The sequence below is a fragment of the Epinephelus fuscoguttatus genome, linkage group LG4, assembly GCF_011397635.1.
Source record: "Epinephelus fuscoguttatus linkage group LG4, E.fuscoguttatus.final_Chr_v1".
NCBI lineage: Eukaryota > Metazoa > Chordata > Actinopteri > Perciformes > Serranidae > Epinephelus > Epinephelus fuscoguttatus.
The window spans coordinates 38,564,562-38,577,574 of record NC_064755.1 but is presented as its reverse complement, the minus strand read 5'-3'; the positions used below and the strand labels follow the sequence as shown (position 1 = coordinate 38,577,574).

At 41.4% G+C, this 13,013-nt stretch overlaps 1 protein-coding gene across 1 annotated transcript in view; it reads right to left on the bottom strand.

Moving 5' to 3' along the window:
* The window catches only part of LOC125887125 (carbohydrate sulfotransferase 8-like), a 68,893-nt gene that overhangs the window by 34,842 nt on the left and 21,038 nt on the right, over positions 1-13,013 (bottom strand). Inside the window, exon 2 of the mRNA XM_049573678.1 lies at positions 8,644-8,837. Coding sequence (XP_049429635.1) covers positions 8,644-8,764 — 121 coding nt within the window. The 5' untranslated portion in view covers positions 8,765-8,837. The remainder of the gene's footprint in view (positions 1-8,643; positions 8,838-13,013) is intronic.

The following is a 13,013-nucleotide window of genomic DNA, read 5'->3' as shown; positions in this document are numbered from 1 at the left end:
CTCTGTGGTTCTTAAATGCATCTTTGTAGTTGTTAAATGTCTCTTTGTGGTTGTTTAACATCTCTGTGGTTGTTTAATGTCTCTTTGTAGTTGTTAAATGCCTTTTGTGGTTGTTAATGTGTCTTTGTGGTTTTCTGCAGAGAGTAATTCAGTCAGAGCAGTATCGGCACTGCAGCAAATATCAAAACTAAAAACTGTAGTTACAAACTTGACAAAGGGAGCATAACTACACTTTTAGCATCTGAAATAATCAACAAAGTGTCGCTGCTCCCCGTGTGTAAATGTGCATAGTATCTCTCTTAATGTGGACCATGACGGCAGCTCTGCTCTGCTCTCTGCTACGTTCACATTTTACATAATGTCATTCACATTTCCCTCATTAATGATGGATTATTTCACCCACCAGCAACCCATCCATGCGTCCCCATGTGTGTGACAAGCAGAGTGTACACGTGTTGTGAACCCGCCTATGTAGGCACATTTTACTATCTGTATAATGTGCCCTTTAAACAGCAGGAAAATACTGCACCATCCTGACTTCGGATTAACTGCTTTCTGCTGCTTCAAAGTGCCTGACCACACCTCATTTTAAGACCTACACACCCATGGGCGCACAGATGGCCACAAGTACATTTGCTGCCGTCACCCCCCACCTCACCCTCCAGGCTCTGAAACGAACTGAGACCCTGCAAATAAATTAACAAATAAACTTCCAACATGTGACTTGATTTGTTGGTGATAATAAAATTTTGCTGTGGTCAGTTTTTGACTTTGAGGAGTTTTCCGATGAATTGTGCAGCTGGAGTGTGAGGGTGATATTTTTTCATCAGTTGATGACATTTTCATGTCTGTGGGAGGACGACTGTGCTTCAGTACTGGAATACGATGACACAGACGATACATCAGCTCACAGAAACACAGACCTGCTGCTGCAGCCGCTGCTGGATCAAGAGATATAAACAACAGTCTTCCTCTAAGGATCATCTCCAGGTGTGTTTGAAACTCTGAGTTCTGAATGTCTCTGCAGACGGGTATGAAAGACTTCATGAATCTCCTGCTCCAGGAAGTCACAGAATCATTCAGTCTGTCAGGTTTTCCATGCATTCATGGATTACTGCAGATTTCTAACATGATGACAGGACTGGCTCTTTCTGTGGTAAGACTGTAGAGTATAAAATGCTGCTGGTGAAGTTCATCACAGTGAGCTCAGTCAGAGCACAGTGTTTCTGATCAGGTCATTGTCTGATCAATGCGTCAGCCTCATTGTCCTCCACACTCACTGTGCAGATTCAAGAGGGCACCTTAATGAGGTGTGAGGCTGAGTGAGTCCACTGGCTGATCAAAGTATCGATCCGTCTCTGGTCCTTCTCATCACTGTCGTCCTGAAGCTGAACATGAGCTCACACAGTCACATGTTGCAGGAGCAGCTGCTCTTTTAAAACATCGACTCAGCATCCAGAACAAACAACAGCTTGTTTCTTTGCTTTAACCAGATAATTAATATCTGACACATCAAATGTTTCCTCTGTAATTTTTTTTTTATCTGATCAGTGTGCAAAAACAGAAACATGTTGATTTTGTCTATAACTGAAGCATCTCAATAAATGTGGTTCATCATTCATAAACAGGTAAATGTTCATCTGATGAAGAAAATAAAGAGGTCACAGTGCAGACATTTAGTTCACATATGATTTAAGTAAGTGCCGAGCAGCCGTAAACATTTGATCTGTCAATTTAAAGCTTCTTCAGAACAAGATGTCATCACTAAAACTCAGGATATATATTTAAAATGATGGATCTATGGCTTCCTGTGTGCTGCCTTCAGGTTCAACACTGAGTTTACGACCACTTCACAGACATGTGACAGACCTCATCAGGTAAACCTTCAGCGCACGGAGCGGAAAGTGTTTCAGTGATGACACACAGAGAACCATCTGTCGTGGTCAGGAGGAATTATTCTGCTGCTGCCGGTTTTAAAGACAGAGACTGAACAGATGCTTCACTGTAAAAACAAACTGATGGTTCTTTGTTTGGTTTCTGCTTTGAGTTTTCATGAAGTTCACTTTCCTCATTTCCACAGAAATTAACTTACTTTACAGTTTCAACACCAACAGGAAACAAAATAATCAAACTATTGTTAAATGTTTCTCTTTTCCATCTTCTAGATTTAATGTAGTAATGTATAAATGAAACATGCAATTATTTCATGAAATAATAATGATTATAATAATAATAATAGTAACACCTTCCACCTCACCATTTGTTGTTCATAAGCGTGGGTCAAAGTTTCTCCCATCAAGTCTGTTTTTATAGATCACAGTTTTTGCGTAGGAAGTGGCGTATGCCTCTTTCAGGCCTCATTTTGTGTGAATGCAATGTTCACAAATGAGACCCTTGATGTCCTAAGATTCATTTTTTATTTGACCAACAGTCCGAAACACAAATAAATACCTACATGACAAGAAAAGCAGCAGATCGTCACCTCTGGACTCAGAGAATAACTGAACTGATCCAGTGTTGCCAACTTAGTGACTTTGTCGCTATATTTAGCGACTTTTCAGACCCCTCAAGGGACTCTTTTTCAAAAACGCGACTAGTGACAAATCTAGCGACTTTTTCTGATGTTACTGAAGACTTCTGGAGACTCTGTTGTGAGAGCACGTATCATTCTTATTCTTCTCACTGGGCAGCGGATGCTGCCGTGGGCTCCTCTCTCACCCCAAAGCACTCACAGACGGCCCAGTCCTCCCTCCCAGCAGCAGTCAGAGCAGGAGACCTTAACCCCTCCACATCCAGACTGCAAGTCAATCGCGCATGCGTGGAACCGCCGCTGTTTGATCTATCGCTCTGATCCCGACCTGGTTTACAGTCAGGGCGGGATGTAAATGTAAAATTTTCTTTGTCTAATATAAATCACTGACAGAAGGTTCATTTGTAGTTCTAAACATATTCAGGATGTTTTTTTTACTCAGTTTTTGTCTCTCCCATGACGTTATTCCTCTCTCCTACAGCAGCCATTACAATTACATGCATATGGACAATTATGGCAATTTGGCAACGTCATTTAGCGACTTCTAGCGACTTTTAGGACAGCCAATAGCTACTTTTCTTACTGAGGAGTTGGCAACAGTGATAACCAATCTAGACTGAAAATCATTAACTGAGTATCATGTTGTGTGTGGCTTTGTCGCCTGTGTTCTCTCAAATGTCCAAGACAAAGGAAGACTGTAAAGGCAAATCTTATCTTGACTGATTGTTTCAGCTCTACAACTCAAACACTGAAGAGTCACATTAAGATTCTGCTTGTATAAAACGTCACTAGTATACAAACATTGTGTAACAGGATCATTATCTTCAATGTCTCTGCTGTGATAATCAATAAACTGCTTTATGACTTTGATATGATTCATCATGTATGCATTGATTCATAAAAGCTTCCTGTCCGGTTGTTTCATTCATAAACAGCTTAATATTTATGATTTCATTATATATATTATGTAGCTCACCGTTAGCTAACATGCTAACAAGGCTAAAGGTCTGTTATTTGTCGTCACCTGTTGTCACATATCTCCATCCCACTAACAGTTAACTAACCAGCAACAGCAGCGAGGCTCACTCTGACTTCACCAGAATATTTATTTTGAGATGTCACCATAGGATCCTGAAGCTGTTTTTATTTGTGTGTGTAGAAGAACTACAAACTGTACGACACTATCAGGTGACACTGGCTACGTTTATATGCATGGTTCACTATCATTCCGACATGATGACAATATTCTAAATTTAATGCAGCTCTTGTAAACAGCATATTCTGTTTGGATATTCTGAATTAGGCCTTTTTATGAATTAAGCAATTTCTGATGAAGATCTGTGGGGTCTGATGATATTGTTCAGATTTTAGGAGCATTCTTTGGACATGTATACAGCTGTAACTGGGGTTGTTACTGCAGTTTGTGGCACACACAGCCTCTTGCGTATTGTGCATTGTCATGGAAACGTTTTACAAAAAACAACTCACCAACAGTTTGAAGGCTGGGGTAGTAGGACTGGGCAATATATTGCTATAATATCAATATCATGATATGAGACTAGATATCGTCTTAGATTTGAATATCGTAACATTGGAAGTTTTGTCTTCTCCTGGTTTTACACAAGTGATGCAATAATCTGAACTTACCGGACTGTTTTCACTGTTCTGGTATTTGCTTTTACAAACTTGTCATCATATCCACATTACTAATGATTATTGACGTGGTATTTGGACAAAAATATCGTGATATTTGATTTTCTCCATATCACCCAGCCCTGTGAGATAGAGATGTATATCCAAAAGAGAAGCCCATATTTCTGGTCTGAAGGAGAAACACACCCACTTTAAACATTATGAAAGACCTGTATATCAACAGGTTTTTAGATATGCACAAATATCACAATGCCAACCTTTTTAAAGGAGGTGGATGAAGGAATGAAAGCGAAAAGCTGTGTTCACACGGCCCAATAATTCAACCACTGGTGGAAAACTGAAATAATCCATTTCGATGCAAAGAAGCAAAATGACATACAGCTCCAGCCGTTCCACTTATGTATATTTTAACGTGATAAACGACACGTTAGGGTACGTTAATCAGAGTGTGCACGGATGCATGTAAACATGAGTATTAGTGGAATATTCATTTTCATTAGCCATGTAAACAGCTTAGTTAAAATGTTGTATTTTACAGAGTGAGGGCAGAAATCAGAATATTCTGTGCATGCAAACATCATCACTGTGTTTGTTTTACTGACTGGTGCTGAGAATAATGATTACTCCATGTTGCCTCTGTAGGGACTAATTAGTGAAATCAGAAGTCTGACATGAACCAGAACAAACTCGGTGTGTTAATAAAGAGTTGAGTCTTGTAAATGTTTGCGTGTGTGATTTGCCGACATCATCAGTGTTTTCACATGGACACATAAAAACAGCCTGATGGGAGCTTTATTACCGAACACACACTGGGACACAACACAACAATTACGGCCTGTTCTGCAGCTTCCTGCGAGCCGGAGGGAAGACATGTTGGTGTGATGAGAGAGGAGAGCCAATAGACTGAGACACCACTGAACTCAGATCAGCTCTGACACAAACACTAACTGAAGGGTCTATTTTATAAGCAGGTTTCGTTTCTCACTTCTCAGACACATTGTTATTCATTAATAATATTATCACACATTTCTTTAGTGGTCTGTGCAGAAATACAGAAACATGCATTTCTTAGAGAATAACAAAACAAAAGCAGATATTGGTTAGCCAGTCAAACTTTGCCACAGTCTCCTTCAGTCATTCATGTTGCTGCTGCTAAACTTTAAATCTGTTCTCCTCTCTGCTCCTGTCAGCTGTCATTTTTACATCCAGATCCTCAGCTCCCTCTTCATCTCATCATCACAGTTACCACCACCAGCATCCAGACTCCATATGGGGAGTTCCCTAATCTACCACATCTTCACCACCCTCCTGGAATAGATAACATCACCATGGGGTCAAATCACAAGACTTTTCACATTTCTCATACTTATGTGCACATGTAAATAAATATTCTTTTCTCTCAGAACAAGCCTCTCCTGATCGAAATTTGATTCTGACTTCTCCCACTAGAACAACATCTCACTTCACCATCAAATACTAACTCATTTTCTATAGATTGTACATAGATATGAAGTCTGACACTGTGTCAAAGAGTGTCCATGCACAGTGAGCTGAAGGACGTGTGGGCAGCTCCTGTTTGCAGTGTCCCAGTGGACGTACAGACAACTGTCACTGGATTACTCTGATGCTGAAGAAAACTTAAATTATAGAAACAAGAATCATTATGTTTCTAAGTGGATTTATGGCCGTTTATTCTTTATGGACATCAGAGATAATGAGCGGTCACACTGAATGATATCAACATGTGTTTCATGTCTGTGTTCACATTTCAATCAGTGAGGAGAAGAAGTTTCTTTACCTCCTCCATGATCTGTACGTCTCTGCTGCAGCACCTGACTAAGATACCTCACATAAGGCATGGGTGGCTTGATCCTAAAATACTGAAACTCTTGAAGAAGAAGATCGATCTTAGCATGAATAGGATCGATACCAAAAAAAGAGACTAGTTAATCTCTTCCACATCGTACATATTTGTATTTCAAAAGTAAAACCGAGCACATCTAGTGCATGTACTCTTTGCTTCTCCACTGCTTTTGTGCTGTCTGCACTTCAACGATTCACTCCTGCTGCATCTTTTTAGTTTCACCAGATACCGGCAGTAGGAGGATGATGAGGCCACCTCCCAGCCCTCCTGTTTACTGCTGGGGGCTGACTAGCCTGGAAATCCAGACCCAAATCTAGAAAGATTTAGGGTCTGGCTATGAGTAATGCAAATGACCCAACGCGAGGGGCGGCACCAAGCATGCATTTTAAAATATTAGGGATGCACCGAATATTCTGTAACCGAATATATTCGGCCCAATATTGCAAAAAACACACATTCAGTATTCGGTGGAATAAGTTAAAAGCGAGGCCAAATAATAGCGGCGTGTTTTGATAACGCAATCAAACAGCGTGCCGTGATGGGCGGAGTAAAATGTAGGCAGTGTGGCGATCTGTCCGTCACGGCACTCGCATTTGCGACTGAAAATAGTTTTGAGGGAGCAAAATAGGCTTAAATCATTCAGCACGCTAAACGAGAAACAAGCCAATCACATTACTCTTTGTGGCAGGTAACGGTCCACAAACCTCACCGCACTTTAGGGAGTGTTCTTTACTTATGAAGGGGAGGAGGGTGGCTGGTTGATTTTTATTTTATTTATTTATTTTATTTTTATCCCCCCTATGTTCATCCCTGATTGATGCTGTTTTTGAAGTATGAATAAGTCAATAAGTAATTTATTCCATTGAAATATCATTGATGTATTATAGAAAAGAAGATATCGCTGTGATATTGTGATACTACTCAGAACCATGATATTTTCACTGGTATCATACTGTGGGTCCCAATTTTTTTTACCGTGACAACACTAATCTGGAGGGGGTTCATCTGCAAAAATTAATGAAAAACTCAACAAAAGGTTGGCAAAAAAAACAACGATATTCGGTATTCGGTACTTGGTATTCGGCCAATCGTTTAATATTATTTGGCTTCGGCTTCGGCCACAAATTTTCATTTCAGTGCATCTCTAGAAAATATCACTGCACGTAATTGGATAACACTACGACCAATCAGAACAATACACGGGGTGACGTATCCAGAGCTTAGCTACCAGCGGAGCTAACTGGTAGATTAGACTCTTGCCGTATCCATCGGCAAAACAGCAAAAACGTCCTTCTTGCAAAGGAAAGAGCGCCATCTTCTGTTTCTCTTTTAGAGAAAAAGCCAAGTCTAACTCGTTCATTGTAGCGGCCAAAGTCGTTTCAAACAACTGGTGTTCATCCGTAGCCATCTTGCAGTGTTAACTGACATCATCTGTTTAGCTCGCCTATATCAGATACACCGATGTGATTGGTGCAGCTCGGCTCCAACGGCATGGGTAATGAGCATCATTACTGATTGTCAGAGTGACTCGCTGAGCAAATTCAAATTATGCTCTTGCGAGAACTCTGGATTTCCAGGGTAGACATGGACCGTAATTGTACTGTGAATAGAATGGTGTGCGCATCCACGTTACCGTAGGACATTCAATGAGGATAGTATGTTCGAGCCTGACTAGTTTTATCCGACACATAATAGCAGTGATGGATTAATGAAAGAGGAAAAAAACATGAGAAACAGAACTTGGAGCTGCACCTAAAAACAAGGGAGGAGGAGAGAAATGCCTCAGCGTCCAGACCTCTGACACAGAGACAGAGTTCACTGGGAGAGTCTCTTTCGAGCAGCTTAGACGAGGAATATTCCAGGTATATATAGTAGCCTAGTGAAATTAATATTTTAGTCCAATCAAGTCTTCAGCGTTGGTTGGTTCACCTCATAAATCATGACATACCACCCCCAGCCCAAAATAAAAAAGCCACTTTTGATAATAAAAAGTATTGTATCAGTATTGATATTGGTGGTTCTTGCCCTGTTTTATTTAGTATCTGATTGAAACCAAATTTTGTGGAATTGCCCACCACTACCTAACATCCTGCTGACATTACAGAACACCTGCATGCACCTGCCCCTTTCACCACACACAGTAACTTTACCTCACCTCTCTCCCACCTCTCCCCTGTAAAAACGCCTCACAGTTTCAAAATCTCCTCCACAGACAAACACTTTGCAGTATGTGTGTATAACTATATCACTATAACTTAAAATTGCTTCCTCAGTGCAGACCTACAAGCTTCAACCAAAAAAGAGACAATTAATTAAAAAAACAGATAGAGAAAGAGAGCTGCAGACACCACGGCGGGTGCTAAAAGCATCAAAATAACCAACATCAACAGCAGAACAGAACATCACCACTGCAGGCGACAGGGTTTTAATCATTTTTATGCTCACAAGTCAGAACTGTGATCGTCAAATGGAGGAGGAAGAGGAGGAGGAAGAGAGACAGAAATGTAGTGAGAGATGTGAGAGAATGTAGTTAACACTGTGTTTGCCTCCAGTTCAAACTGATCAGCAGCCAGCGGAGCTCAGAGGCAGCACTGACCTGGGGTCTGCTGCAGCACCACCTCGGTGAGGTCCTGCAGGCGGACGAGCAGCAGCAGAGATCCGGCTCCCAGCAGCAAGAGGAACCACAGGGAGCCGTACAGGGAGCAGGGCAGCTTCATGACCACTCGCAGCGCACAGTCCTGCAGCCTAAAGTCCACCAGGCTGACCCCAGATCAGCCACCACTGCACAGCCTGCAGACACAGAGGAGGGAACAAACTGTTCGTTACACGTATCAACATGTGAGGCTTCACAGCTGAGGAGGGAACATGACTCCAGTTAGGCTCTGCTGTACTGAGATGAGCTGACTGATCATTAAACTGTTGCAGAGAAACTAGAAGTTGTCACATTCCTGTTCAGACCCTAACATCTGTTAACATCTGCATGAGCTGCGAGGTTCACACTGTGAGGAGGAAGATGAGACCACGACACACAAACAGTCAACAGCTCCTCCAAATTAAAACACAACATACAGCGATTGTAACATTATGATCTGACCTCAGCAGGATCATCATCTGTCTGTGACTTGTTATATCTCTGGGTTTGTTGAAGGGGGCAGTGTTGTTTGGGCTGAGAAAGCCATGTGTAAGTAAGGTAAAGGAGGTTGTTGGGTTGGTGTGGGGAGCAGTGAGACCTGGCATTAGGGAAGTGTCTCTGGGACGCCAGAGATCACTGTCTAGCCTCCTGGAGGTGTCGTGGGACCAACTAGACGAAACACTGGTGAAAGGAGGTTCCCACCTGATGACTCCAAATACGTGTTAGTTATCACTGCTCACTGGTCTGTATAGTTAAGCCTTGCCATAACAGCTTATCATAGGGCTTAGGAGGTTATTCACTGAGTGCTGATCCTTTCTCTAGAGCACACATTTCTTGTGTTTATTTGAACACTGTTGGTAGCATGTTCAGACACACACATTACCTGCTTAGAGAGATGATCATAACATTACAGCTGTAGTGGTCTGGCTGAAGCGGTACTGCTGTAGCAGTGTGGCTGTAAAGATTTCTGTATTGGAACCAAACTGTCACAGTATGGCTTTAGCAATACGGCTGTAAAAGTACAGCTGCATTGTTCTGGCTGTCATGGTACGGCTGTTACAGTGCAGCTCTAACAGTACAAGTGTAAGGATTCCTGTATTTGAACCGAACTGTCACAGTAAGGCTGTAGCAGTGTGGCTGTTTTTTGTTTTAGCCGTACGCTGTTTGCAAAATGTGCTGAGGTTAGCGCAATGATTTGATTGGCTGTGAGTCAGTCACACAGATGAAAAGGCGGAGCTGGAAGACAGGTTCCTGCAGGTCAGCTACAAGAACAACGAAGAGACAGTTGTGTAAGACGAGGACAGCGTGTCTGCGTTGTGAATGGAAACACATCCAACATGCTAACACACATTTAACATCATCACCCAGATGTGACGCTCACCAGGCTGATAAATGTTTTGTTGTTTCGAATGTTTAAACAAAGGTGGAACAACTGAAACACTCCTCCTAATGCACGATTTAGTTTTTATTATTTATTTAGTATTTTCAGTTTGATTTCATAAGGGAAGCTTTTCAGTGTTACAGCCTGTTGTGACCTGTTGCATTATGGGAAAGTGTTTGTTCAATGTTAGTACATTACGATACACAAGTGTTTGTAATGTTCCTTATTTTTATCATGGAAATAGTTTAACAATAACAATAATGTCTGACTTTGTTCTACCGTCTGTTCTACATACACGAAAACTAGGAGATACTGATGAGTTTATTTTTTCCTGCTGTATCAAACTCACACTGAACAGTAGCTATGTTTCCATCCAAAAGTGATTAGAATCATTGGGAAATGCGCATTAAAAGAAATACGAATCCTATGTGTTTCCATTAAATGTACGGACTTTGGTGAAAACTACGAACTCGCGCGAGTTTTCCACAGAACCAGAAACAAAACAAATCTTGCATTCTTCTGCTTCTTCTTCTGCTACGTTTTCTGGCGGTTGGCAACCAGCTTGAAAATGCTTTACCGCCGTCCTGACCCGGAGTGTGGATATCACCATGGAGAGAGGTGCGCTACGTCAGACTTAATTTGAACATAACTGTTTCCATCCCCCGTTTTGCAAATCAACATTTTTTCGAATCAACTAAAACCCGGCTAAAGCAAGCCTATTTTAGTTTGTGCGAATCAGGGGATTTTAATTCGAATTTTAGCGTTTCCATCATAATTTTTCGATGCGATACTTCTAGATGCGTGATCACTGCGTGATTTATTAGCCTGACATGGCATTTTACTTGCCCCGGACCACTGGGTAATCCTTATTGAAGGTGAATTACTTTCATTATCGACTAATGGATTGATTAAATGTCTGGTTTATAAAATGAACAACTGCAGAATTAACACCATAACCTTCTTCTGAAGAGTCATAACTCCTCCGACCACTGGAGGGCGCTCTCACTGTGACATTAACAGATGTAGTTTAGGGGCATTTGCTGAAACAACTGATTCGGCTGTTTTTTTGGGGGGAGGACAGTCTCTAAATAAAACCGTGTTTGGACACACTGTACACTGACTACGTGCGTGTGTGTTTACTGGTGAAGAATCTGCTGACTTCACAATTCCTGTTCCCATGGGGCCATGCAGGAACATCTGTTTCTCTGGAGTGCACTCAAACAGCTTCCCTCAGCAGGTGTGACTCTATGGTTGCTATGGAAATAACCTATGCAGGTACACACACACACACACACACACACACACACAGGTTCACACTGCAGGCTGAGCTGATATTAATTCGTGAAACAGCAGCTCAGAGGATTGATGAAGCCTCCTGCTTTGCTCCAACCTCAGCTCACTGAGCAGCCATGATGGGAGTAAACACCAACAAATGTCTAATTTAACTGAATCTCTAAATTACTTTTGGCCGATGAGGACTGAAAGATACCAGAGCACCTCCAATAAAACAGCTAAAGGGCCCTTAAAGCGTCACCAACTTATGTTTCTGTAGTGAAGTCAACATTAACACATTATGACCTTTAAGTTGATGTGTTGAATGTTATTTCCACATCCAGCGGTTACAGATTAAAATGATGATTCATCAGAAGTCTTTGTGTTTGTGTCACTTGATGAAAGTCCAAAACAAAGTGGTGCTGGAATGAGTCCTCAAACCCAGAGATGAGCCAGTATGTTAGTACGTCCTGTTGAAGCCAACAGGTTTTTTGAATGGGATTTTTTGGTTAGATGCCTGAAATAAGATGACACAGCTGAAGAGACTTTAACATTTTGTTCTACAACATAAAATACATCAGTAATTACCCTGCTCATATATATTTTAAAGCCTTTAGGTGTTGGCGGTTGCTAACAAGTGGCTACATGAGACTACAGAACATCATCACGCCGAACCCGGCTTTAAAACCTCATTGTGATAAAAATCCAGGAAGTAAACAAAGTGTTGAAGAAGAGTACACTTGCAAGATAAATGTGACACTTTCTAATGTCACAATGGAGGGACAACTACGCAGGTTGATTTTAGCGCTGCTCATCGTGGACTATATTGCTGCCATTGTTCATTTTAGTCAAACCATACAGTTTGAAAACGAGGCGCGGCTCCAACTAGAAAACAATGTTTTGATGCATTGGACGTGCTGAATGTGCATATTAAGGCAGTACAGGAGGAGGTGCACATTAATAATCCTCCAGGACTGTAACATGATCATGTTTAACCCAAACAATGTGTCATGTGACTGCAGTTGGTTCACATCCAGGTCAGAACACGTTCTCACCACAAACGAACCGCACCAGAGTTCATTCACCTCTTCAAGAAGGTCTCAGTCTGGTTGTTTTGGTGCACACCTGAGTGTGATTGCTGTGTTCACACCTGCCCAAATGATCCGCACTTAGGGGGCAAATGAACTTGAGTTTGATTGAACTGAACCAAACAGGGCAGGTGTGAAAGCACCCTGAGAGTGAACCAGAACAGTACAGTTGTGGTCAGACAGGTAAACAATGAGCTGAAAGTCACCATAAAGCTCTATGAAGATTCAGCTGATCTTTCTCTACCAGCGACACTCAACACCCTGTCATAATAATACCTTACAGCTGCTTTAAGCAGATAAAAACCTCTGATATAAAGTTATTAGTGTGTTTGTCAGTCAGGTCTCAGAGTTTGACCTCATTGCGCTAAAGATGATTTGTGACCAGACAGAAAGTCCAGATGGCTTCAGTTTGATAAATGAATTTAATTATAGTTGCATCAATCACTAAAGAGCTCAGGAGATCTGACTGGACCACTACATTATAGTGGATTATTATTAAGAAAACAAATCCATGTTTAACACCAACAGTTAAGAAGTCTCTGTTTTATAGTTGTTTTTGTTCTGATGAACAGGTGGTGGGTGTTGACATAATA